We start from the raw sequence: 27,846 nt of genomic DNA, 5'->3' as shown, positions 1-27,846 counted from the left end.
ATTGGTTTAAAAACAAACTTGTCTTCACATCACAGACGAATGTTGAGAACGTCCAACCTTGTTAAAGCTTTACGGCGGGAATTTCCATCTGAACATTTAACTGGTCTGTTCTGTTTTAACGCTGGATCCATAAGCCCTAGTATCACGTACTTGTAGGTAGGATGAGCAGTTCCATCACACTGATAACAAGGCCACACGTGGAGAGAAAATGTGTTTATTGGATTTCCAAAACTTAGAAAAATATGAAAGAAAAACCAACATTTAGGTCATTGGACCATCATCAGCAAAACCGTTTGATTTTATAAAGTTAAATATGCAGTCAGACACACAGGACTGGCTAATCAGGGAGAAAGTGAGGATGTGAAATGTATTTTATCAAGTCATTATCTCATGGGCTAGTTCGGGCTGGTTACAAGGTCGGTGTGGACATCAGATAATTTGTGTGCCTCTCTTTCACCTCCCTTATGACAGGACGGTCAGCCTGATATCCTCTATACCTTCTGGACTGATGTGACCAACACCCTGAGTGATGAGTTTCACAGAGCGACTGAAGGTAAGACACACCGAAGCTGTTTTATTCTGTTCAAATGAACCTGGTGCATTTACTGGATTAGTGCAGTTTAACACGGATGCAGACAAACCAGAGTGAGGCAACATGAAAAGGAGACTCTCACAGACTCTGGCTTTCTATATCCACAAGGTGTTTTGATAGTAGTCGGGTAATTTTAGCTTAAAGTCAACAGTTTGGCTGCAAAGCACATAAACCCATCTGTTGAGTTTGAACCGTTCAGGAAGCAGTCTTCTAATCGATCTGTATAAGTAATGTGCATATTTAATTTATGAAAATCATTTGGTAACCGCGGTAACACATGTATGGACCAGCACAAGTGCAGGGATTTTCCCAGATCAAGTAAACAGTCAGAGGCCATTAAAACTACAGTCTGTTGTGCCTGTATCCTATCGTGTGTGTTTGTCTTATCATGCAGGATGAGCAGTCCAGTCAAGGAGCAAACCGTCAGTCTGTACGATGTGGGGATCTGTCCTTCATTTGGTTTCTGTTAGGTTAGCGTGAAGCCAAAGTGGATGGAAGCTAAAATGCAGCCGTGTATATTTTTGTACCCTTGGTCCAGACCAAACAAACATTGTCTTCGGTTCAAACTTCTAATTTAAGGGACTTCTGACAGCTTCAATTGTTAAGCTGCTAATTCAAAGCAAATTTGAACTACTTGAGGTGAATCTGTGAATGTTTAAGACTTCCTCAGACTGACAGTAGATTGCTGCTACTCCACCATCAGCACAAACACTTAGTGGGAGGCTTCATTTAGCTGGCCATAATATCCATAATCAGGCTGTAACAAGAGCTCAGTTAGCAGCAGGAAATCAATGGGGCTGTGAGTAATAAACAGCCTGTTCTTCATGGACCTATCAGAGAGCTCAGCAGCATCACATTGAATCAATGTTAGACTGTGGTGCAGCCATGGCCCGTATTAAGTCACTGCTTGCAATTGCATTACGGTACCACGATAATTAAAAACAGAAGACAAAACAAAACAAAACAAGAACACCACATCATAGCATACAGCAGAAGCTTCTAGAAAGGAGAATTTAGTCCAGGGGTGTGCAATCCTGGTCCTCGAGGGCCACAATCCTGCATGTTTTAGATCAGGGGTGTCGACATCCGGTCCTCGAGGGCTGCAATCCTGCATGTTTTAGATGTGTCCTTCTTCCAACACACCTGATTCAAATGATCAGGATCGTTATCAGACTTCTGCAGAGCTTGATGATGAGCTGATCATATGAATCAGGTGTGTTGGAAGAAGGGAAACATCTAAAACATGCAGGATTGCGGCCCTCGAGGACCACAGTTCGACACCCCTGTTTTAGACGTTTCTCTCTTCCAACACACCTGATTCAAATGATCAGCTCATCATCAAGCTCTGCAGAAGCCTCATGACGATCCTGATCATTTGAATCAGATGTGTTGGAAGAAGGAAACATCTAAAACATGCAGGATTGTGGCCCTCGAGGACCAGGATTGGACACTCCTGATTTAGTCCAAAAACATTTGGGATGCTGCCTACAGCCAACTTTTTTTCATATACCAATATCAATCCATCCATTATCTACACCGCTTAATCCTCACTAGGGTCATGGGGGGCTGGAGCCTATCCCAGCTGACTCAGGGTGAAGGCAGGTTCACCTGGACAGGTAACCAGTCTATCACAGGGCTACACTTAGAGACAGACAACCAAGCACACTCACATTCACACCTACGGACAATTTACAATCACCAATTAACCTCAGCATGTTTCTGGACTGTGGGAGAAGGCCGGAGAACCCGGAGAGAACCCACGCTGCACGGGGAGAACATGCAGAAGGATCCTGGGTGTCCTCACTGGGATGTGAACCGGCAACCTTCTTGCTGCAAGGCAACGGTGCGAACCACTGAGCCACCTTGCAGCAATATCTCCCCAACATTTCATCACTGTAGTGTGGGCAGCTGTGGCTACAATCGTAGCTACCATCACCGGGATGAATGTGTGTGAATGAATAATGGACAGTGTATGCACTTTGAGTTACTCCTTGAGTTAGAAAGCGTGGTATAAATCTGATCGATTATTGTTATTATTATACTTGGAAAAGTCTTGCTTGGATTAAATACTTTTAACCAGCATTAGATTGTACGTCTGTGAATGAAGTTAAATGGTGACCAGACCACCCATCATTTCTACATCCAAACTATTTTTATGTTGTAAACATACTGTTATTTATTATCGTGACTTGTTTTATTAAAAAAGTAAAAAAAAGAAAAAATACTTTTAAATCCATATAGGTAATGACAAAATATATCATGAGAGCTAAAACCAAATATCATTGACGCAAATTGATGAATATCTAGAACAAACTAGAAACAGCAAAATAATATTTCAAAATTAGAAATCGGTAAATATTTTTGTGTCCTACTCCAAAACTGAAAGGCCCGGACGAATACAGAGATCATGTTTTTCAGTTTTAACAGCATGCGCTGCCAAAAACGTTGTTGGTGGTTTTACCACCTTTCCAATAAATGCTCGCGTGTGAACAGTTTGGTAAAAGGAAACTTTGCATTGTGACATCTTTTCCTTTCTGGTGCTGATATGAAGCCAGGTTCATGTGAAAGAGGCTGGGTGTGTTCATTCCTATGATAAGTCAGTGAGGTGAGTGACTGTAGCACACAGGCATCAGTGAGACGTGGAGATGTTTTTAAAGCTAAGTGCTTGAATTGAACAATTTGCAGCTGATTGTTGTTCGCGTCCCTAATCATCCCTCCTTTGTTTCGCCGGTTCAGCCACGGCTTTCTGCAGTCATTGCTCAAATAAAGCAACAAATGAAATGCCCCCCATTCTTCAACGAAAATAAATAAATGAACAGTGGCTGTATGAGTGAATTGTACGAAGAGTAGTACACAGAGAAATAGAAGACAATCACATCTCTCTAGTCACACTCACTCACAGATCACATGGAGGCGTTTCAGGAGAGAGTTGTCTGATTACAAGGAATAAGAGAGTGAGAACAGGAGAGGCGGATTTGGCTGCTTGCTAACATACTTGGCTTCAACCTCACACTTTCCTGAAAACCTGCAGTTTCTGTCATGCTCTGTGTGTGAAGATATTCCAGAACAGAAATAAATAGGAAAGGGTGATGTGTTTGTTAACACGCGAGTAATATAGAGGCATGTTTGTATAAGCCTCCATATTACTGATTGTCCTCTGTTCCCATTCCTCCCTTGTTCTTCCCCCTTTGCTATTTTTAGTCGTTGCCGATAATATCCTACGTTGCTCCTTTTGTCAACAAATCAGAGCCAAACCGGCCCTGACTGAATTTATTAGGGACACCTGTGAAATGTAATGCAACACAACAGTTCTGACACAAATTCTACTTTAATGAAGCTTTTGTTTTTGTTGCCGTGGCGGTGCAGCTGACTGCATTACATTTAAAGTATTCCTCGTATTTTGTCCACCCCACAACAGTCAGACATGAGAGAGGCAAAAGATTTGCTTTTAGTATAATACTTTTAACTGCTACGGTTTCAGCACCTAACTCCTCCTTTGAGACTGATCCTGATTCCCTTATTTCACGCTGAAAAAAAGCAAAGAAACTGTTTGGAAATGCAACCAGGGCCCTATCATTCATTATTGTTTATGAGCTGTTTAATTAACTCTGTTCAGAGAAATAAAAAGTAAGGATGCCCTGACCTCACAGATCAGGACTGGGGCTGATTAAGGCATTTTAGGTACAAACCCAAGCCTCATGCTTTGTTTGTTGCGTCGTAAAGGGAGAGCACAATATGTGGCAGGATGCTGGGGATGCAAATTTAAGTAATTTTCTTAATAAATGCAGCACTATCAATCAGTATTTAATCAACTGATGTTACAAATTGGACTCAGTGGATGTTTGTCCTGTGTTGGTATTGCTGTTCTACACAACAGACACGGCTGAATTACATAGTGGATACAGGAATGTTGTCCTGGTAGAGTCCAGCTTCTCATAAACACATGGGCTGTAGTTGGAGGTCATTAAGTATCACAGACATCTTTGTCATGGTGTCCATTGCTAGCTAAAGCCCCACAGCGCCCTTTGCTTGCCAACACGTCCCTGTCTGTAGTCCAGGTGACTGACACCCTCTGGTCACTACAGCATGAAGCAGTGAGAGACTCCACCTGGTGGTGCACCCGCAGACTACACTAATCTGTAATGCCTGAAATGGGTATTATTAAGGAAATACATACATATTGTTTTTTTTTTTATTACCTTTGTCTGTTTTTTCCCCTTTCTAGCCTCCTGTTTCCTGAAGCAGGCGTTTGAAGGGGAGTATCCTAAACTGCTGCGACTGTACAACGAGCTGTGGCGCCGCCTGCAGCAGTACAGCGCCAGTCTGCAGGGGGCCTTAACCAGCAGCGGAGGCATGGACGCATCTCTGGACATCACTGCTACAGAGACGGACAACCCGGACTTGTTCACACATGGCAAACAGGACTACAAGTGAGCCCACTCAAATACAGCAATACAGAGTTGCTTTAGGACGTGATTATACTGATGGTTTGTTTTATTTAGCATGAATCAGGGTAAAAAAAAAGTTTATCTTGGAGCATATTTATGTTTTGTTTGTTTGCAGTCACACCTGAGTTACAAGTTCAGTCATAAGAAAGCAAGTCCAGTTACACCTGAAACGGCATGCTCAACTTCAAATACTGGTTTTGGTCATGAGTGATTCTTCCAGGTTGGCGATTTGTGCATTTATAAAGTCAAAACACATTTAATGTCAATGACCTAGCTGTAGCTGGATGGACTCATGTCACAGCGCTAAGCAGAGTGATGGTGTGTCCTGTATCGTACATGTATGTGTGAACAACTTCATACGTTTGTCACAAGAAGAACAAAAACTCCCAGCTCCACGGGATCTTCAGGGAATGCTCATGACATTTATCAGGACAGCGGCTTGGTCAGTCAGTAGTGCTTTTGTAAGTGCTAATCTGTTATCTGGATCATAACGAGAGCAGGTTAGACGTGCAGCATAAGTTACCATGGCGATGTACCCCAGTACAATGTAAGCCACCTTCATCGTACCAGAAATCCAGAGCGAAGCCTCAAGTTACAGTGTTAACCCCAAATCCTGTTCTGCATCACAGGGTCAACGCAGGAACGTTGGTACGGGGATATTTTTTAAGCAAACATCTATGTGATGATTTAGATGAAGTGTCGTCAATAAAACTTTCAGGAATGTGGATGTTCATGACCAGATGAAGTTAAATCACTTGATTTCAGTTGCAGTTTGCTGCATTTTCAGTTTCCTGACTTAAAACGGCACAATCTCGAAAATCAAGAAAACGACTCACTTATCAACCCTTTAATGGGCCACAAGGAGGACAACAGAGGTCCTTGAAATGTCACAAAAAATTAGCAGAGTAGCACAGCAGAAGACAACATCTACACATGTGATAAGAAATAAACACTTTAGAGCTGCTTTACTTTGATCCTTTCATTGTAATTTTAGGGACGTTTTATTACACTGGAGTAAGGTATTATATCACTAGCTACTAAAGGAAGATGCCCAAGAATTTCCCTTCCTACTGGGTGACTCTGAGACACCAGCAGCAGCCGGGAGAGTAGAAGATAGGGAGATAAGGACGCATTGCTCCAATACACTTGTCAAGAATATTAGCCAGACAATTACATTGAGTCCTGTTCCTCAGTCTTAAACTTGTAGCTCGTTTATGAAGGTTTTACAGTCATCTAACTGTGATGGTTGGTGTACGACCACTTGCGCCTGATTGATTCTCAGAATCAGCAGACACTTCATTAAGTTTGGTTATTAGAATTTGTATCGCATTTGAGAGAACAAATGGGATTGGTGCGTCTGTAGTTACAGAGACATGAGAAGAAGGTAGGAGGGAGAACAGTTAAATAAAGGAGTGCAGCAGCAGAGAGGAGTGACTGGCTGAGGAACAAAGGAATGATGTAACAGGTGGATGGAGAGGGAGTGAAGACATGACAGGAACAATGTTCTTTCTTGCATGTGCGGTAATGAAAGGAGAATGTGTGCAGATGCTTAGTCGTGCAGTTTCTGTACACACCTGTCAGTCTGTCTGCTGGCTGAAGGAAAAACCGCATAATAAAATATTCACACCTCTGTCTCATCAAATGCTGATGGAAACGCCAAGACATGTGACCTGACAGCTCGACTGTTAAAACACTTTCTGCTTCCTCTCCTTGTCCGACGTCACAGTGCATAGTCATTATTAAACACACACACACACACACACACAAACATGGTCTATTGTAGAATGTCTGCATTGAATAGTGGTGGGAAGAGACACGGTGACATTTTGCTTCTATTCATGTCTGCAGTTTAAGTGCTCCATTAATAAATGTCAGCACAAATATGGTAGACAATTAGAGGATATTATGTGTCTACGTTAGACAGAGAAGAGATTGTGGGTATCATAGCGTCTTTATAGATTGGAAATGCTGCAGTTGTAAAGGTTGCCTTACTGTAAACGGTGACCGTTCAGCATCTCTTACCTGTGAGCACATCAATCTGGCTTTGATTGTGTATATCTCTCTCTCTCTTTGTGCATCTGTAGCCCAGAGAAGGCGCTGAAAGACTCTCTGCAGCCGTATGAGGCCGCTTACCTCTCCAAGTCCCTCTCTCGCCTGTTTGATCCTATCAACCTCGTGTTTCCCATGGGGGGTCGCAACCCACCGTCCAGTGACGAGCTGGACAGCATCATCAAGACCATCAGTAGGCAAGTACAGCGCATGCCAGCTGGCTGCCTCACAGCGAAGACCCACTGGAGGTGGCAAATATCATTCCACACTCATTCTTTTTACTTGACAGTCTGCTGACATGTTTAAAGGCTGTTCATTTATTTTAAAGAAATGCTTTAGGTCAGTCAAGTGTTTATTGAACAATATTATTAATTTACACATTCATGGAAATATTAGAATGTAAGGTTTTTATAAACTGCTGGTATAATCCACCAGGTGAAAGTTCGTGGTCTTGGTGAGCTTTAAGGTGGAACGAATGCCAAAGAAAAGTACAACAAAATGTGTTTTATTCCGACAGCCTTCTATGAAATTCATTACACTCCATGCAAAATCAAAAATTCTTCTGGATTCCTTTCATGCAACCCGTATATGATAACCTAAAATATATGATAATAAGCAGCCCACCTCATTTTCAGTCAGTTTGTCCTAATTTGCATCAGAAAGAATCTCGTTAGTATTTGTAATATGGGAGATCCCTAATGTACCACAATGGCTGTTCCAGGCGGTTAACTTCTGAGTCAACAACCAACAAACATCTAAAACAATTTATGTAAATATGTTTTTGTTGGAAGGTTGCGTTTACCTCAGGCTGGTTGACTCAACGTACGCTGTTTAGTGCAACTCCTCGTTTACTTGAATTGCTACGACAGAGGCGGAAAATGCGAAGTTAGAACGACAGTCACGATAATTACATTAACGGTAAATATGCCAGGGATCAAATCAGTTGACCACATTTCTAGAAAAGTCAACAAAAGAAAGATGAATTGATGCACACAGTTGTATTTGCGGTTGAGATGAACAGCAGGTGGCGCTACGGCCAAGTCAGCCGCTGTTCAATCATCCAGGAGAGCCAGATGCAAAAAGATGATGCTATTAAAAGAAAAGTGCTGGAAAGCTGTGTGGAAAAATATGATTAACATATCACAGGAGTGTTGTGATGTGTTTCTGTCTCTTCAGTTCAATCTTAACTAACATTTAAATCACATGTTGAATGAACGCAATTTACTGAAGCGTTTGCATTTCAGTGTATGTGACAGTCGTGTCTTAAAGGGGAAGGGTCTCGTAGATTTGACAGCTTAGTGCCAACTTGTATTGTATGTATACAGAAGTGACAGACATCCAATTACTGCTGGAGCTTTTGCTTCTCCTCCGTATTCCCAGTTGAAATATCAACCCCGGCTGAGTTTGTTAACTAATTTTGGATCTCACTAAAATAGCTGCACTTTCCAGCACCCGCTAACAAATGTCAAACCAAGATAATTGCACTGTGATGCCAAAGACAGCGTGTTGGAAACACTTGGTGCTATTAAAAAACTTGTGTTGCTTCACTGGGAAAATATGTTTTTTTTCCGTCAGTTACAAATTAATGAACTGAACAAATCTGAAACAAGTGAGCTGGTGCGTATCTGTAGATGTTTTTGTTTAAGGGTAGTTTAAATATACAATAATTAGTATTAAATACGAACACATCATTCTCTTTCCAACTTACAGAGACTCACATTTATATGTGAAAACCATGTGAGCAGACTTCTGGATGATAAAAACATGGTGTGTGCTGTTGTCTACAGGTTGCATTTGATGATGAGCCTGTACTGTTGTGACTGATTTGATGTGTTTTATTTTGCAGTGAGCTGAATGTAGCATCGGTGGATCCAAACCTCTCTCTGGCTGTCGCTAAGAATGCTGCCAAGACCGTCCAACTCTTCTGTGTCAAGTCTGAACAGCTGGTGTGTGCAGCCCCCAGTGTATCCATACCACAAATGAACAGATCAAAATGTTAAATTGGGGATCAGCAATCTTAAAAAATACACGATTCTATTGTGTCTATATACTGTACACTCTACCTTTCCATAAGTCTCCGTCCAGTTCACATTTACAATCCATCAATTAATCCCTCCTCCCTCTGTCTGCAGTTGTGTACTCAAGGTGATGCCAGTCAGGTGATTGGTCCGCTGACAGAGGGCCAGAGGAGGAACGTTGCTGTGGTCAACTCCCTCTACCGTCTGCAGCAAGCTGTCGCTAAGGTAGGAGTAACTATTGTCTGTCTGCTGAACAAGTACACCAACAAATTTAGATCAAGAATCCACTCACAATGTCATAAATTACACGCACAGGGAGATGTTGCTGTGGCAGTGTGATAGCGTGATGTCCTCATTTACTGCAAAGAGTCACTGTAACTATTGTAGGTTTTGTTCAGGCTTGTCTGGATGAAATATTCAATTCAATCTTGAGAAAGGATCGCTGCTCAACGTACACCAGTGAGCTCACACCTGAAGCCAATGATGCCGATCATCTCACAACAACAGTGCCTGTCCAGGAATCGCTTCCTCTAGTCTGGGGCTGCAACTAATGATTATTTTGATCGTCACGACATCCGTCAATTGTTAAAATAAATAATCCACTCAGGGGCTCTTCTTTGGCTCTTGCTTTTAAATTTAGCTTGAGCTTCTAATAAAGACAGTTTTTAATATTGGGATGTGTGTTTCAACGCGTTAGATGTGGAAGAAATGTCCTGGTGTAAAGACCTGAGCCACTTTGACAGGGGCTACATGGTTATGACCAGACCGATCGAACGGTGTGGCATGTGAGGCCCTGGAGGTCAGCGGTGGTCCATGGAAGGACGAACCATGAAACAGAGACAGGGTGTTGAAGGATGGAACAAATCTAAAATGTGGTGACTCCAAACCTGCTACTTATGTCTTGGTACCAGACACCATGGGGCAGCGTCAGAGATCTTGTAGAGTCCAGGCCACAGTGGGCCTCAGCTGCACCCAACAGCACACAGACGCAGGTGGTCACAATGTTCTGGCTCATCTGTGTTCAGATTCCCGGCACACTTACTGAATACCACCTCCATAAACATTACCATACCTCCATTTCACAGCCTAAATGATCTTGTTGTTAGCATTCCAGAGCTAATTCGGTTTGATCACGCTGTCAACCCAAGCCTCTGGCAGCTCATCTTACCAGTTTGGCTCTTCAAACATGAAATAAATGACATTGCCGGTTTCAGCTATCAAAGCGATGCCTTTGTCGTTTTTGTCAAGTGTTGTAACATTAATAGACCTTACAGCTGTTTTTTTAGAAAGCCTCAGTGGCAGCATGATATTTAGCTCCTGGTCCTCAGACAGCGATGTCACTGCTGTTCTCCAGTAATGAGGTGGAATGTAACGGTACGTTTTGGTCAGTCGTCAGGGTTTTCCTGAGCTCAGAGTGGCTCTTTGGTGCACGGTGGTAGAAAACAGCAAGCACGATCGGTCAGTGTACAGTACAGGCAACGAGTCTGTGTTACTCTATGTATTCCCCACTTGTTTCAGATCATTTGATAAACAAAAATGTCACAATGTTAACTCTAACAGGTGACGCTACACTGGCTACAACCTGTTTGAGGGATTCCACAGAATTCCTTCATGTTGATAAACCCTGGTCCTGGTGTTCTACTGGTGAGAACATGTAAATACTGTAAATACCAAATAACTGGTTAATCAACTGTTTCCTCCACTGTAACATAATATAATCTAACACAGCTTTAAATGAAACAGTCTCAACCAATAGCCATTGTGAGTGCACGGAGCTTTCATCCACTCATGTACAGCACTGTGCCCACAGGTTACCAACACTGGGAACAAAGTTGCTCTATATACTGTTGTCCAGTTACAGTTTGCTGCAAGGTGGGTGCAGTTGGTAGCACTGTTGCCTCACAGCAAGAAGGTCGCCGGTTCGCGTCCCGGTGGGGGAACCGGAATCTTTCTGCGTGGAGTCTCCATGTTCTCCCCATGCAGAGTGGGTTCTCTCCAGGTTCTCCGGCTTCATTAAGGTTAATTGGAGATTCTAAATTGTCTGTAGGTGTGAATGTGAGTGTGCTTGGTTGTCTGTCTCTAAGTGTAGCCCTGTGATAGACTGGTTACCTGTCCAGGTGAACCTGCCTTCACCCTGAGTCAGCTGGGATAGGCTCCAGCCCCCCACGACCCTAGAGAGGATTAAGCGGTGTATAGATGATGGATGGATGGATGGATGGATGGTTACAGTTTCTGTCTCCTCTCTGCTTTATGTAAAAACAACCTGGAATTCAGCTGAAAGGTCCTGAAGTTCTGTCACGAGTGTTGGTCGCAGCTGATTCACTCTTCTTGGCTGCACTGAGACGCACACATTTTATTAATTTTTTATTTTTTTATTTTTTTACAGTATCTGGTGCAAACAGGTTATTTTTGCAGATTTTTTTTAATGAGACATATCAAATCGTAGATAAAATAGTGCAACTTTAAGCTTAGACTCTGGTAGTTTATGCGACCGAACCACACAGGATTATTGTGCGACGTCAGTGACAAAATGATGACTCTTCCTCTTTTTACAGCGTCTGACTGATGAATGTTATAATTTAAGGATTCTTTTAAAAAGAATGCTTGCATTTCAAACCCACTGGTGTGTTTTGGGTTTCAGAGGGTTAAAGATCAAAATATGTAGACCATGCAAAAAATTGGTTGGTTAAAAATATTAAAAATGGACAAAGCCGTAGTTTGTCTCCTGAGCGATCACAGCCTCCTCCTGGTTCACGTCCTGCTCTGGCGGGATCTGGTAAAGCGGTTAAATCAACACGTCAAGGAGGGCCGATCTGCACAGCGGGTTTAGTAAAATGTTCCCATGGTTTATTAATCTGTTCCTTTGGTTTATTAATCCATTCTCACGTTGGCTTTTACTTCAGACTTGTGCCTTGCTGGAAGTGTTGCGCAATCCTTCCTGGTGTAAAGCTGGCAGCTTACGTGAGGTTTGGTGATGTTGTGTCACACAGGGATCCAGGACTTCAACAATTCACTAAGTTTAAAAAAAAAAAAAAAAAAAAGGGATCCAGGACTTCAACAATTCACTAAGTTTAAAAAAAAAAAAAAAAAAACAGGGACACAAAGTGTGAGTGAAAAAAAAAAAAAAAAAAAACAGGGACACAAAGTGTGAGTGAGCAGTTTGGAACTTGACAGCATCACCTTGCGTGGCAGCTCTGTCGCCGCTGGTGTGCGAATGGTTGAATGAGAAACACGTTGTAAAGTGCTTTGAGTGCCACAAAGGTAGAAGAACACTATTTAGAGCATACGAGGGTGGACCGTTTACTATTTTATTATTCTTGCCTACTACAGTGCGAGCTTTATTTAGTGTTTTAAAATGACTCATTGTTTGCACAAGCTGCATTAAGGCTTGTAGAGCACAGTGGGAAATGACTAATGTCCTAACTGGCTAAGTTTTTGTTAAATTAAACACAATTGCCTTATTACTAAACCAAATTTAGCTTCCTAATGCTGTCCACTTCATATGGCTCACATAAAGGCACATGCAATTTTCTACCTCTGTGTGTGTGTGTGTGTGTGTGTGTGTGTGTGTGTGTGATTAGAGTGTCAACTTTCTAATGCATAGAGCTGTCGAACGGACACACAAACACACGCGTACATAAGAGGGAGGAAAGAGGAAATTAAAGAGGGATGAAAGGAGTCAGGCTGCAGTGTGTTCTCTTAGCCTCCTCCATTAAAGATGTATGGCGTGTCCTGGCACAGCAGCCCAGCTGATTAATAGCATAAAAAACAGATTTCTCCTGCATTAAATATTTAACTGAAAGACTTTAAATTTTACTGTGTGAAAACAGAGTGAGAATTTATTGCAGGCAGGCGAGAGGAGGGCTGGAGACTGTAGAGCGCTGACGGTAGACGGGAAAACAAGCATGGATATATATAGTGCAGGATGTTTTTGTGCTATTTAGTATTAGACGGAAATATCTTGAATGATTCTTTCTTAACAACTTCAGACCTGTTTCAGATCTGCCCTCTATCAGTATAATCCTAATAATAAAAAAGAAAGACTGTACAGGCAGTTAAAGAGCTTCCTCAGAGTCTTTCCTTTTAAGGTTAGAACATACATGAAGGAGTGTGAGACCAGACCTACTGTCTCTCTGAGCGGTCAGCTGACATGAGAATGAGCTGAATTCACAACATAGTTTTTAACTTGTGTGTTTGTCAGGTGATGTTGTGGTGATAAAATCTGTATGTTGGTGGAGCGGAGCTGCAGTTTTGAAATGGCTCTGAGGTGCTGCTGATGACCACGTCGTGTTAACGGGCTGCCATCCAGTCACTGTTTTATACTCATCACACGTACTGTGTTGAAATACAAAGAGTCCACCATTTCTGAATGTCCTTTAGTGTGACAGCGAACACGGAGCTCTGACCTGTGGCCATACGATCACAGATAGACGTAACATTAGCCACAGTCGCCACACTACATGCTAACACCCACGGTTTTCATATTGCTGTAGGACGTTGCCATAAAAAACACGTGTTCAGTTCCTCAGATGCTGGAAGTTCATAAAGACTCCAACAGCAGAACATTTGGTTTTAGAGTTTGCAGAAGCAACTCTTAACTGTTGAATGGTTCACCTGGAGGCAGGAAGCACTGATGGGGCAGGGCGACATACAGTTCAGACTGGAAGACTGTTGTCTCTGTGTGGTTCATAACACTGTGCCTGGCTTGTCATGCTGCCATCTTGTTGTGGGGAAACTTGCACAGTAGCAGAAGCAAATGTGTTTTATTTTACACCCTCAAGTGTATAACAACCATAAAACACGATAAGAGTTCATATTAAACAGGTTCAGGTTTCCCAGCAGGATGTAGCCGTCCTCTGTGCAGCTGAAATGTGTGACATAGTTTGTAGTGTTACACTTTGGATGTGTGACGAGATCTCACCTCCTGTCTCTTGTCTTTGTGCCTGTTCTCACAACTTTATTGATTTGAACATTGTATTTCCTGTTCGCACAGCTCTAAGAGGTTTAGAACCTCCATGTGTGGGTGACTGTCTCTTCGTTGAGTTGAGTCGAGGAGCTCTGCAGCATTAAATGCACTGACAGTTAACAAAGTGTGGAGAAAGGCAGCCTTTTGTCACTTCTGTGCAAAACTGTGGGACAAGCTGATTATGAAAATCACACTTTTTCACAATAAAACCAAGAGAATGGTAAAAAGGCACGTGTACGTTTTCTGTCCATTTTCTTCTGAGCACTATGTCACTCGCAAATTAATAAAGACATAAACACAACAGTGCAGTCTTTTACCCAAATGCAAAGTCTTGAACCAGAATTGGGTCGATATTTTCTCGACTTTCTCAACTCTTGCCTTATTGTCCTTATTGTTTTCGCTCACCTCTACAGTTAAAGATGTCCATCATTCATTCGATACCTCCTCCCGGTCACCTTCGCCCCACTGCCGAAACCTCGGCGTCATTTTCGACACTAAACTCATCTTCACCCAACACGTCTATTCTGTCACAAAAACAGCTTCCATCACCTAAAAAACACCGCCCGCCTCCGCCTGCCTCCGCCCCTCTCTCCCTCCCTCATCCACGCCTTCATCACATCACACATTGACTGCTGTAACAGCATCCTCTTTGGTACCACCACCAACCTCCTCAATAGACTACAGTACATCCAAAACTCTGCCGCCCGCCTCCTCACCCACACCCGCTCCCGAGACCACATCACCCCTGTCCTTCAAAACCATCACTGGTTTCCCATCCCATACCGCATTTAAATCCTCCTACTCACCCATACAGCGCTCCATAACCAGGCCCCCTCTTACCCCAGAGACATGCTCCACCCCTACACCCCTTCATGTACCCTCTGCTCCGCTCATGCCAACCTCCTGGTCGTTCCCAGACCAAGCACCAAACCAGGGGGGGATAGGGTCTTCTCTGTCGCCACCCCCACCCTCTGGACCCACAACACATCCGTGACACCACAGACCCAGTAACCTTCAAATCCAAAACTAAAAACTCAACTGCTTCTCTCACTTAAACCTTCAAATCGACATCTTGTGTTGTTTTTATCTGCTTGCTTGTGTTTTTGTTTACTCTACTTCTGTATTAGTTGCTTTTGTTGTTCTTTTATCCTGTGAAGCGTCTCTGAGTTTTTGAAAAGCGCCATACAAAGAAAATGTATTATTATTATTATTTGGTTGAAAATAGTCCATATTGGTTTATAATTAGTCGTAAAGTGGTCTGAGTAGCATTTCATGTGTAACCGGGACGTTTCTGTCTCCTCTGCTAACCCTCCTGTCTTCTGTGTTTGCAGATTATTTCAGGTTTGGGTTCAGGTCCGCCGGCTACAGCAGAAGCCCTTTCTTCTTCTTTTGAGGTAACAAAGCAAACAATCTTTTTCTTTCTTTCATCATTTGTACGTTTAATGTCCGCCAGCTATGTTTTGTGCTTCAGTTTTTGTATTCATCATGAATACTATTTGATGCAAAGATCACACATGAAAAGACACAGCTGCCTAAACATAGCGATGGGTAACAAACTCGTAGGTATATGAGGATGATTCCTTCACCCAAACTGTAAATTAGAAAACAAGGACCTTGATTTGATTCAAATCTTAGAGGAGCATTTTATTAAGTGTCCATATATGTTACACATTCATGCATCATTTGTTTGCATTAATTTAGGCACATGGTTGATTTTAGTGTCAATGCTTCTTTAGATCTTAATGTCTTTAACACTTTTTCTGGATTTGTTGGTTTGAACAGTTTAAAAAATTGAAATGTGACTCTTGTTTATTGACCGTAATGCTCGACATTTTATTTGAGAAATGTTGTTTTTTTTTGTCTTGCATGAAATATTTTGGTCTTCTCAGCATTTTGATGCTGCCGCTATAATCTTTCACGTTGTGTCCACTCTCCATTTGTGAGACAGTTGCACATCACAGGACTCACATTTGTCTGTTTTCCCATTCAGGCGGTGCAGGCCCTGATGAGCAGCGCAGTGCAGCCTCTCCTCCAGTCGGTGAAAGACTCCATAGAGGCCATCATCATCACGCTGCACCAAGAAGACTTCTCAGGGTCAGTAGTTTTCTGTCCAAGGCCTTTTTACACCAGTGTGTAAAAATCACCAGAATGATGCGTTTGTGAGTGTAGTTCCATGTCAGATAATCCATGCAGAAAAGCTTCCTCAGGATCAGGGCTGGTATTCGTCTGTAACACTAAATGCTGTCGTGCTTTGCCCTCTATTGACCTCTCGCTTATTTTCTTTCTTTATGAACTTTATTTATTTATTTATTCCTTTTCATGTATTATTCTTGTTTTGTTGTTAATGAGTTATATATGCCACGAAGCATTGTTAGGATTCAGGACATCTCTTTTTTTTTTTTTTTTTTTTTTTTAATAATTTTGGCGCTTACTCTATATTCAGGTTTTCCCAGTTTTAGATGTTGTTATTTAGACAAACCTCTTGTGTGGCTGATTGTGTTTAGACGTCAGTCAGCAAAACAGAACGGGAGCTTCTTACTTGGTGAAAAAAAAGGCAGTTCGAGGCTTTTAATATCAAATTTGGTTAAAAATCCTGCTTTTTGGAAAACTGCCAGGAGGTCTGTTCTCATGCTGTTTTGTGTGTTTCATGAATCTCTACAGCAGAGGTGGAGGGTGCAAAGTCAGCATCATCAACCACATTATTGTTAGATAAGCCAGACTTTAAAAATCCAGAATGATCCTGTAAAAGTCACACATGGTTTATATTAAGCTCATTCTGATTATTTCTGCCACAGTCTAAGTGTGTAGCATTAACACGGACATCTTCAGTAAATGGAGCTGCAAGGTGGCTCAGTGGTTAGCACCGTTGGTCGCTGGTTCGTGTCCCGGTGAGGATCTTTCTGCGTGGAGTCTCCATGTTCTCCTCATGCAGCGTGGGTTCTCTCCGGGTTCTCCGGCTTCCTCCCACAGTCCAGAAACATGTTGAGGTTAATTGGTGATTGGTGATTGTAAGTAGGTGTGAATGTGAGTGTGCTTGGTTGTCTGTCTCTAAGTGTAGCCCTGTGATAGACTGGTTACCTGTCCAGGTGAACCTGCCTTCACCCTGAGTCAGCTGGGATAGACTCCAGCCCCCCATGACCCTAGTGAGGATTAAGCGGTGTATAGATGATGGATGGATCTTCAGTAAATGCCACACCACAGTTATAATGTGGGCTTTTCTTCAGTGTAATGTAATCGTGTGTTTGTGTTGCAGGCCTCTGTCCAGCCCTGATAAGCCAGACGTTCCGTGCTCTCTGTACATGAAGGAGCTGCAGGGTTTCATCTCCAGAGTGATGGTCGACTACTTCAGACACTTCCAGTGCGTGGACTTCATCTACGAGAGCACCGAGTCCATCGCCCAGAGAGCCATTGAGCTGTTCATCCGCCATGCCAGCATCCTGCGCCCGCTAGGAGAGGGCGGCAAGATGAGACTGGCCGCTGACTTTGCCCAGGTAAGAGAGAGCGCCTCCTGGGTGGATGCTCTGTCCATCTCTTGTCATCAGTATTGACGTCACGGCTTCACCAGTCTGTTTGTATGCTCATACTGTGTTCTTGTGTGTGTCAGATGGAGATGGCGGTGGGTCCCCTGTGCAGGAGAGTGTCTGATTTGGGGAAGCCGTACAGGATGCTGCGCTCCTTCAGGTGCGTTCACTCGTCGAACATAAAGATCAGCTCTCACCACCATCATATCGTACACTTCAATTTACCTTTGAAAGGAGGGAGGGTGGTTTTTATCAACATTTATATAAAGAAACATTAAAACCAACTGAAATCAAACAGTGTTCGCACTACTGCAGGAGAGTTTTGCACATGCTGTGTGGCTCGGTGAAGCCTTCTGACTGGGAATCACTCAGAGCTGAGTCATGGTCAACTAGCAGCGACTAAGTGTTTGTTTGTGGCTGTTTTCAGGACTGGTCACCCGTCACGGTCTGTTCTGACATCAGACAAGTTAACTTTTTGCAAGAGCTGCTGCAGTGTAGATGGTACTCTCATCAAGATAGCCTTCTTCTAATAAACCTGGTAGCTCAGTGTGGTGGCTGTGCTCAGCACTGAGGGCCAGTAAAACACTTTTCAGTTCTGGTATCGAGCCAATCAAATGGTCTTGGTGTGTGTCCAGGTTTTAAGATATGTCTCTCAAATTTATAGCCCTTTCCCAATACGCTGTAGGTGAATAGAGTTCACATTCTTTGAACTAAAACTTTCAATTTGAAATACTACAGACTGTGTTCCTGTCCAGGGTTCACTCTGTCAGCTGTTCCCATAAGGACGAGCTTTGCTATATTCATGGTTTTATTTTGTGTGTGTTTTTCCATTTTATTGGGGTGGTTGTAATTATATTGACAGATACTCAGGTGTTGTGTTACAGGAAGTTGATTTCCATAAACCAGTGGCTGCCTGGAAAGAAGGGATCCAATCTAAACACAGGATGCTGTGTGCTCTGTGTTTCAGGCCGCTGCTGTTTCAGACCAGTGAGCTGATCGCCAGCAGTCCAGCTGTAGGCGACCTGATCCCCTACAGCACCCTGCTGCACTTCCTCTTCACCAGAGCCCCATCTGAGCTCAAGTCACCTCACCAGGCCTGTACACACACACACACACACACACACACACAAACACACAGACACACACTGGTCTTGTTAGTGATACTTTGCACAGTATTCACAACTGGATGCTTAGTAATTCCTCCAATACAACACTGTAGCCTGTTAACATGAGTGATGTAGGGTTTGTTGATGAATTAAAGTCTACAAGAGACAGCAGTTGGCTTTGAGAGTGTGGATCAGCTAAAGAAGTTTTTCCCTCCACAGCGAGCAGAGTGGTCCATCGCCCGGTACTCCCAGTGGCTGGACGATCATCCCTCTGAGAGAGACAAGCTCACCCTCATCAGGTAAGTTGTGTATTTCATCTTCTTCTTTGGAGCGATGGTGCTGGTACGCATGGCCGTCTATGTGAGCTCTACGTAGGAACGCCATCACAAAGAAACCATTCTATCAGCACGGACACAAGCAGGACCACTTTGTTCATTCATCTCCATGTGACTGTGATGGTGGGGAATGATCAGCCTCTAGTGGTGACCTGGGTGTTGCCTGTTGATAGTCTGACCTCTGACTTGTTGCCAGGTGTTTTTCACTTTCCCGTTTCTGAGCGTAGTTTACAAACTGGTTTTCTTTCTTGCGGGCAGCAGATCAGTACAGAACGAACGCCTAGCAGCATAGAATGCGTGATTTCATGATGTAACGTCGGGGGAATGGCAATTTTAATAGGTTCTAAGTTACGCTTTTGTCTTTAAGGGCGAGTGTATCCTTTTAGGGTCCAATTTCCCTCCAAAATAAACACCTGATACACTTTGAAATGCATCAACACAGCCAGAATGATGAAAAAGACAGCTGTTCTCATGGGTGCATGAGGGTTTAAGAATGTCCTTCAGGATTATTAAAGTCATATCTTGTCTTGTCTTACATCAGCTGTCTTGTGCACGTGTCATTTTCAGGTTTGATCCACTGTTGCTAGTAGATGTTGAATTTTAAAAACTCCTGCATCTTTGAAAGCACCGCAGCACCACGACCAGCATCAAACATTTGTCTGTCTATAGTTGTCTTCTTTTGTACTGACTTTTCATGTGTTCTACTCTAAGGGGCGCTCTGGAGGCCTATGTGCAGTCAGTCAGGGCTCGGCAAGGGAAGGAGTTTGCTCCCATCTATCCCATCATGCTCCAGCTGTTACAGAGAGCCACCAACGGGTGAGAGGACGTGAGCGCATGAAGAGGACATGGCTGTAGGTGGGACAGTGTCTGGACAGAGAACTACTGTGTTGGGCAGCAGCAGAGCATGTGGAGAGAAGACGCTGTCAGAAGGTCCAGCTCTATGCACAATACACAACACCTCCTCTGGATCATCCAACCGTTTATAGCAACTGGACATCAGCTAAAATGTTCACCTGATATTTCTTCCTTTTACATGTCTGACTGAATCAAGTGACTCTGGTGTGTAGGGATACATGGGGTTTTGATTTTCTATTTATCTTGTGACCAAAACGGAATATGGGAATAAACTTGTCAATGATAAACGAACATAAATGTAACAGAAGTTTCACAGCTGGAACCACGTCTGGAAAGCTTCACGCCACTGGGTTGTACACGTATGTCTGTAAAAAGCTGGATCCAAATCACTGGTCAAACACTTCTAGCTGAATCAGGAATAACTGTCGGGGTTTTATCTTAAAGAACGGATCATAGTCGTTTCTATTTGATCTATAGCTGAAAGGTCAGGATTCAGCTTCTTCATATTGAGGTGTAGAACTCTAGCTAGCGGGCCCAACTCATCAGTGACTCCTGGAGGTTTGTTTTCAACACTTTAATATATTACTTCAGCAGAAGCAGAGGTATGGATCTCACACACAGACAGCATGAACACTACAAACAGGTATATTCAGATGGGCCACTTCCACTGATTGGCAGGAGGCTCCTCGATCAGCGGCTCCCATGGTTTCCATTCAGACATCTTCCTGGACAGGCGCAGCTCGTACTCGGCCTGCACACAGGACACAGTCACCGTCACTCTGGTTTCATTATTACACATTGAAGCCAGGTCACATGTCACGCTGCAAAGAAGTCGTTGGACATTTTGGGAAATCCTCCCACTTTGTAGTTGAGGTCAGACAAGAGCATTGATCTCACTCTTGTGCATTAAGAAGCTGGGAGGCCATTAGCTGAGCAGAGGGACTGGAAGTAGACCGGCTCTGTTCACAACTCATCGATACAGCTACAAATACCACATCATACACAAACAGTACTTGTGGTCTTAGTGGGAGTATCGTGTTCAGCTGTCTCCTCACAATATTTAATGGAGTGCTTCTACGCAGCGCTTCCACTGGTCGCCCTCAAAGCAGCAAGTCACTGCAGCGTCTGCTCATGATTGGTCATGACCTGTGAGTTGTACATTTGTGTTCATACAAAGCCAGGTGAGCCCTCCCCCTGTTTCCTCTCTTTATGCTCAGCTAACGGCCTCCTAACATGACACCAGTGTCACTGTTCTCACATGTGTAGCGAAGTGAAAGCACTGATTTCTGAAGGTTTCCTGTCATACATGCTGCTACAGGTGGCGGCTACCCAGTTAGCGTGGTGACTCACTTTGATGAACGGCACTCGCATATTTGGTTATAACCCAAACAGACTGAAACAGGATGACTACCAGATCAGCCTGTCTGCTCCATAAGGGGGCAGTGTGTTATTGGCGTAAACAACATATTGAGTAGTACTTGAAAGCTGTCATGCCTTTAATCCAAATAAATCTGTGTTGATTTCAGCTCGGTCCAGGTTTGTTCAAAGAGCCACTCAGTTCAAGATTGGACTCCGGTCCTGAGCTGGATTAAGGCTCGGGTCTGTGTGTCAGTGTGTCCACATCTGAATGGACCTGAGTACCATCATGTCTAATCAAGTGATACATTTAAACCACAATGGCTGTGACTTGGAGCCTCGTCTTTCTTTTTTAAAATCAAGTTCAAGTAGGTTGTCTACAGATCCATGTCAGGTCATGGAACCATGGAAGACCTCAAACACATACATAACTCATGTGTACCATCATAAACGGGCCTGTAGGAGGACGTTGACCAACACTGATCAACTGACGTCACAGTTGTTTCACTCATTTTTCCAGTAAACCCAAACAGCACTAATTTGCAGTATTCCAATTAGAAAAACCAGAAGTGTTACCCTTAGCACTGAATTCATTTGGTCAGTCAGCACAACCAATACTGAGCCCAACTGAGTTTTTTACTTCATGAACCTGATGAACTTCAAGTCAGGGCAAAGTCCCAACATTTGTGTCTGGTGACTTTTGGGAAATGTTTATATTGGACATTTAAAATAAAACAATTTTAAAGGAACGTCAATTTCTAGATTACACTTTGTTGTTTCTCCAAATGAAACCAAAAGTAACACATAAGTAGTTCCAGGACCAGCAGAAGTTGAAAATATGATGATTTACAGTTTCTGGCTCTCAAAAGTGTTGTCATTATGGAAACTAAAAAAATCTAAAAACCAGCCCATCATGTTTTATGGTTTAGAGGTTAATTCACACTGGTGACCCACCTGGAGAATGACTTCTTCAATCTGACCGCAGTTTATTTTCTTCTCCAGCTTCTCAACATCTGGCTCCTGTGATGACAGAAGCACCTTTAGCAAACATCTTCCATTTCAGAAGAAAATTCATCTTACAGCCGCTCACATACTCACTGCTTTAACGTGGTTGAACCTCTCATTGACCAGCTGCTCTGTGTACTTCCTGTAGGCAGCGTCCTGCGGTATAGTTTGCAGTGAGTCAAGGATCTTTGTGTAGAGTATCCTCAGACGCTGTCGGGGAGAGCAGAGTGACGTAGTTCATTACTAAATCCCCTCAGAGTGGTAAACAAGGACCACAGCAACGTTGTGGTGCTTAGCTTTGGTAAACTGTGTTAAATGTGTTAAGCATGGAGTCTGAGGTGTGCCTGGACTCTGTGAGACACCCAGCCCAGCAGAGGGACGAGTGGGGGGAGCTGTGTGGTGCGTTCACAGTCAGCTGCTCACCTCGTGGGGATTGTTGGACACTGCCAGGCCGACCAGGCCGGTGGTCTGCAAGAGAAGAGCAGGAGACACCAATTACCCACCCAGCACCCATCAGAGTCACAGACAGACATCTTGAACCAACACGCTTCCTTAGTGCCTCACACGACAGCCCCAGTTTGTGCCACCAGTCACAGAACTAACCAGCAGTTTGTCTGCTGAGTTAATTAACTTTATCACAATGTTTCCAAAGGCGACTTTTTGATTTGAGACAGAAGCACAACTTGAGAAAACAATGTCCCCTGATGACCGGACGGTTCAAACATCCTTCATGGCCGGATTTAATGCTAATACATAAGAAACACAGACTGGGGCTTCTCTTGTGGCCTTCATAAACCTGCTACACTCAGCTAAACCATTTTTTGAAAATCTCACAGTCTGAATGGAAAAATCTTGAATCATTACAGTCCAATCAAAAAAACTACTTTCACCTCAAAAATACCTGTACGTCTGCTGCTACCTGCAGGTGGCAGCGTGACCATACAGTCATAGACTGCAGCATTCTCAAAGCAGTGAATACCCAGAAGACTACACAGTGTGATGTATGCCACCACCAGAGGGTGATGCTGTGTTATTATTATCACCCATCTATGAATAAAGTATGTATTTAACCGTCATGCATCCATGAGGACATTGTTGTTCTCTTCACTTCTGATGTTTTTGACTGTCATAATAAAATAAAGGACATTCCACTTACTATGGAGAAAAATAATAATTTAGCATCATGTAAACGAACTGGGATTTAAAGGGTTAAAATCCTGAAAATGAAGGATGAGTTTGTTTTTTCATGATCAGGACAGATGTAGATAAAACAAGAACAAGAATTAAAAGTGAAAAATAATATTAATATGTACAATTTTCGGGGCCTTGTTTGTGACATGGGTAATTTTTTTTGACAGACCTCTGTGCAACTTGAGGCCTGCGGGTTAAAATCCAATATCTGTAGCTTGTGTGCTGAAAACCAAAAGTGTAGAAAGATGAGCACCCGTAATGTATCACAGATAGGATCAGTTATAGTACTCTTCACATAGCTACAGTAGGTCCATGTGGCAGTACCGTGCAGATTGGGCACCCGTTACAGAGACAACCTTTTAATAGAAATCTAGTCATCATAAAGACGGCCTGTGCCAGCATCAGGTGTTCATGAAGACATATGATCACGTGTCCTGCTGTTTGAATGACTGAATGTTTCTTTCAGGACCAGCTGAACTTAGCTTTTTACAACAGTACATTCCTACAGCACATTCCCAACGCCTCATCATAGACTTTATGTCCTCTGAATTTTCAGAGAGTGAAAATGTGAAAATATAAATGTTCTCGGCTGCTACTAGTGGCTGGAAAACACAACATTACACTGAAGGCAAAACCAGAGAACCTGCGGCTTGTTTTCCTTTTGTTATTTTTCTGACAGATACGTTGGTAAACAGTATAAGATCCTAACCTAACCCTAACCCAGCCATTGTAGTTTACTAAGAAGGAGCTGGTAAAGCCTAAATATAGGAACACCAGGGCCTGACCTCCTCACTTATGTCAGTTATGCTGCTTTCAATTTCCAGGAAAAGTACTTGAAATGAACAGTGGCCTCCAAAAGTTGAAGAGTAGAAAGAGACATGTCAATCTGCTGTAAACATACATATAACAGACTTCATGCACTATGCGTATATACAGAAGGCATGAAATAAACACTAAAGCGTTAAACATAAGATTCACTCAGGTTCTGGACACTGTACTCCATCAGAACCTAAGCAAAGCACAGCGAACGATTATTTTCATTAGCATTTGACCTGTGTATTATGAAAACATAAATATGGAATGTAAAATTTTATTTGAGACGGTATAAATGCCACATATTTGGAACCCATTCAGGCGAACACATGGGCATCATGAATATACGAAAAACAGTTTAATAATAACCCCGTATCGCCCTCTGTAGCCTTCACACAGCCGAGCTAGCAAACAGCTTAGCGCAGCGGCTAACACACCGCAGCGTCTCGCTCCAACTGCTAACTATGCAAACAGAAGTCAACCACGTAAACACAGCGACGGACAGGGTGCTGTGCGCAGTGTTAACGCGGGTGACCCTGTCTTCTTTCGCCTTTATTTAATTTCTATTAGTTAAACAGAAACATGACCTCTAGCCGTACCTTTTTCAGCAGCCCAGCCATTCTTCTCAGCGGACAAGCCCCTGACGTAACTTCCGGCAATTGAATACGACGTCGACGTTTTCTGACGCGACACTGTTTTAACCACAGACATCCATGAATTTAACCCTGAACTGTAAACTCTGGCAATTATAGTTGCAATACTGGGTTTGTGCATTGTTGCCGTGGATGATTTTTCTTTTTCTCTTATTTCTTTAAATAAATAAATACATTACCCTGAACTGCAAACACACATTAAGAACAGGACAACTTCTGCTCCTGTGGAAACATGTTCCTTGAGGTCAAGTGATGTTTTTCTTTTGACTGTTCCACATGTCTGCACTGATCTGGGGAAGAAAGCATCCAGCTTGATGCTGCTGCTGCTGCATGAGCTGCTCAGAGACCTGATGGCACCTGAAGCACGTCGTAAGACTGCATGAGAGGCAATGTGAGAAAATGGGTCAGTGCTCATGTTTGTGATTTATGTGCAACTTTAACTTTAAAATGCCAAAATTTGCACTATTTTTTAGTATATTTCGGTTTGTAAAATTTAATCAACTCATGTAATTTTACATGTGAACATTTTATCTCTTTCTTTGTAATGGTTTTTTAATTATCTTGATATATATATGTATATGTATAGCAATTTGAGGTGTGCTGCTACCTTCTTGGCCAGGTAAAAGAGATCCTGGCTCTCAATGGATCTTAACCTGGTTAAATAAAATAAACATATTATCCAGGATTCCCCACAAGAAAAGTCTCCCAGCTTTACCAGCCAGTGAGAATTTCTCTAAATGCTCCCACTGCTAACCAACAGCTCAAACGTTGTACACGTCTGCACCCTCAGTGAGCAGCTGCTCAGTCCACCAGGTTTATCAGCGATGAGCCAAGTTAACCAAATGTCCTGCTGTTGGCTGCAAGAGTCCTAATGCACTCACAGCATGTGTGGACAACGGTTTGTTTGATAGCTGTCACTACCACAGGACAATCCTTACTGTTAGCATGTCATGTGGCCAACTTGGCAAACGTTCCCATTATCTTTGATCCAAAGCCCACAGGTCAGAGCTTTGTGGAAATGGTCAAGCTGAATGGTATTATGGAACGATGGAATCTCATTTTAAACCAATAAACAAGGTCTGTGAGGGGTTCTGTGTTTCCATCTGTTTGCTTTTCTCCTGCTCTCTGTGCTCACACAAGCTCGCTGTCTAATAGGGATGCTCTCATTTACATGTTTTCCTGTTTCTACTGTCAGACAAGAGAACAAGAATGAAATACTAAATAAAATGGAGCCCATAAAGACCACATTAACTAGCAGTCACTTCATAACCACAAACTCACCAAATATGAGTTTAAAACAAGGCTGTGCTGTAAATTCAATGTAACTTTATAATCATCTGGGAGAAGAATGAAATGAATGTGGGTTGACTGAACAATCATAGGAACGTTGTAGTCTTTTACAGTCTGACATTTCTTCATGTCTGTGAAGATTCCCAGTCATCCAGGTCATGGTTATTCTTGTAGTTTAATCGTAGCAACTGGACTTGCTTGAGTCCAGTTGCTACGATTAAACTATGAGAATAAACATTTGTTTAAGCTTTGTCGATGTGGCCTTCTGTGGCAGCAGCATGGCTCCCTCTGCTGTCATGTTGGAACTTCACAGGGAACGATCACAGCCACCTACACAGCTGCTATGAAGTAACCGAGGACCTCTAAGGCTCATGCTTTGGTCCATTTCAAACAGTCTTTTCCTGCAGGTTAGTCATCATGACCACAGTATATCTGTGATGGACGAACACGGAGCCTGTGAACATCTGAGCTTTGTTCTTCCATGTCAGTCTGACGTACCTCCCCGTTATTTATTTCCATACCTGAGTGCTGCTGTGGCTGGCAGGTCAACACTACAGAGCAGACGGATGTTGGAAAAATTTAATGACATCAGACCAGAGCAGTGCCAGTTATATGCAACTGACAAATATTATCCATTTTTAAAACATCTATGTAAAAAATGTTTGGCAGAAAAAAAGACATCTATCTACAGTACAGTAAAAAATTCAAAGTATAAAAATATATTACAAATCTCAAGTATTTACAAAGACCGTTTCTCTCTACAGTCTACAGTTACAGCTGTCAGTTAGTTTTCAGTCTAGTTGTGTTACCTAAAACGAGCAACATCTCTCCTACACATCCTCAGTAAACTTAGCACCTAAAGGAGAAAACACTGGAGGCCTCAGAAAGCCACGACACACAGGTTACCAAACTCCCAGCATCCCTCGGGAAGAGGGAGGAGGACCGTAGGGATGGAGACAGAAGGAAAAGGAGCTGGTCTCCTCCTACAGTGGAGCTGGCAGGGAGGTGGTCAGAAGAACATCCTGTGGGAGGAAAATAAAGATTCTCATATTTCCTTCTGGTGTTATTCTATTCAAAAGCAGTTTTGCCCCAAACGGACACACCCACCGGTAGATGTTGGGGTCCAGCAGGACAGCTGTGTCTGTGGGCAGCTGGGACAGATGAACCACCTTGGTCTTCTGCTGCAGCCTGTCGCCCTCGTTCACCCACACATCTGGCAGTCTGACACACACAGAAGACACATTCACACTCAGTGACACGGTGCTGCTGTGATTAGTGGGCACACAGGATCATGTGAACATTTAAAATGCAGAACTTTTCATCAGCATGTCTTTTTAACTTGGAGTCATTACATCACGTTTTTCTTCTGTATCATCATGTAATTGTTGCATCATTACGTCAGTCACTTTTGGCTCCAGTCAGCACTACAGCTTTAGGCAAAACAAAGCCTGACTTCATTCAGTGTTAATGTGTCCAAAGATTCAAGGCTTCAGAAGTCTGGGAGGACCTCAAGTGAGCATTGAACACAAAGTGGCCGACCCCAGCAGCACGGCACAATGCACAAGTATGTGAAGAGAAATCACACAGGAGGCCCGATGCACCTGATTGCTTCTCCCTGTGCTCACATGTACTGGATTTAACACAGCTG

The 27,846-nt window shown here is 43.0% G+C and overlaps 3 protein-coding genes across 4 annotated transcripts in view; 1 reads left to right on the top strand and 2 right to left on the bottom strand.

The window, feature by feature from the left end:
* Window positions 1–20,181, top strand: part of cog5 (component of oligomeric golgi complex 5) — a 58,313-nt gene extending 38,132 nt beyond the window's left edge. Inside the window, exons 11-22 of one of the 2 annotated variants that reach the window (XM_008288944.1) lie at window positions 472–553; window positions 4,818–5,022; window positions 7,125–7,286; window positions 8,936–9,035; window positions 9,222–9,332; window positions 15,405–15,467; window positions 16,064–16,167; window positions 17,327–17,564; window positions 17,678–17,754; window positions 18,562–18,688; window positions 18,920–18,999; window positions 19,747–20,181. In XM_008288944.1, coding sequence (XP_008287166.1) covers window positions 472–553; window positions 4,818–5,022; window positions 7,125–7,286; window positions 8,936–9,035; window positions 9,222–9,332; window positions 15,405–15,467; window positions 16,064–16,167; window positions 17,327–17,564; window positions 17,678–17,754; window positions 18,562–18,688; window positions 18,920–18,999; window positions 19,747–19,855 — 1,458 coding nt within the window. In that variant the 3' untranslated portion in view covers window positions 19,856–20,181. Of the gene's footprint in view, window positions 1–471; window positions 554–4,817; window positions 5,023–7,124; window positions 7,287–8,935; window positions 9,036–9,221; window positions 9,333–15,404; window positions 15,468–16,063; window positions 16,168–17,326; window positions 17,565–17,677; window positions 17,755–18,561; window positions 18,689–18,919; window positions 19,004–19,746 lie in introns of those variants that run through there. The other variant, XM_008288945.1, reaches the window with a different exon arrangement.
* Window positions 20,182–20,449: 268 nt separating this feature from the next.
* ndufa5 (NADH:ubiquinone oxidoreductase subunit A5) lies at window positions 20,450–24,922 on the bottom strand. Its single transcript, XM_008288941.1, has 5 exons — window positions 24,855–24,922; window positions 22,675–22,719; window positions 22,345–22,461; window positions 22,201–22,266; window positions 20,450–20,641 (listed from the first exon to the last, which is right to left on the bottom strand). Exons 1-5 carry the CDS (start codon window positions 24,873–24,875, stop codon window positions 20,540–20,542), a joined length of 351 nt encoding a protein of 116 aa, XP_008287163.1. The 5' UTR covers window positions 24,876–24,922; the 3' UTR covers window positions 20,450–20,539.
* Window positions 24,923–26,762: 1,840 nt separating this feature from the next.
* LOC103362558 (zinc finger protein AEBP2-like) overlaps window positions 26,763–27,846 on the bottom strand; it is a 12,876-nt gene continuing 11,792 nt past the window's right edge. Inside the window, exons 7-8 of the mRNA XM_008288940.1 lie at window positions 27,306–27,419; window positions 26,763–27,220 (exon numbers count right to left, since the gene is read on the bottom strand). Coding sequence (XP_008287162.1) covers window positions 27,208–27,220; window positions 27,306–27,419 — 127 coding nt within the window. The 3' untranslated portion in view covers window positions 26,763–27,207. The remainder of the gene's footprint in view (window positions 27,221–27,305; window positions 27,420–27,846) is intronic.

The sequence above is a fragment of the Stegastes partitus genome, unplaced genomic scaffold (assembly GCF_000690725.1).
Source record: "Stegastes partitus isolate 25-593 unplaced genomic scaffold, Stegastes_partitus-1.0.2 Scaffold583, whole genome shotgun sequence".
NCBI lineage: Eukaryota > Metazoa > Chordata > Actinopteri > Pomacentridae > Stegastes > Stegastes partitus.
Note: the sequence above shows the minus strand (reverse complement) of the source record. Positions and strands in the feature narration are given on the sequence as shown.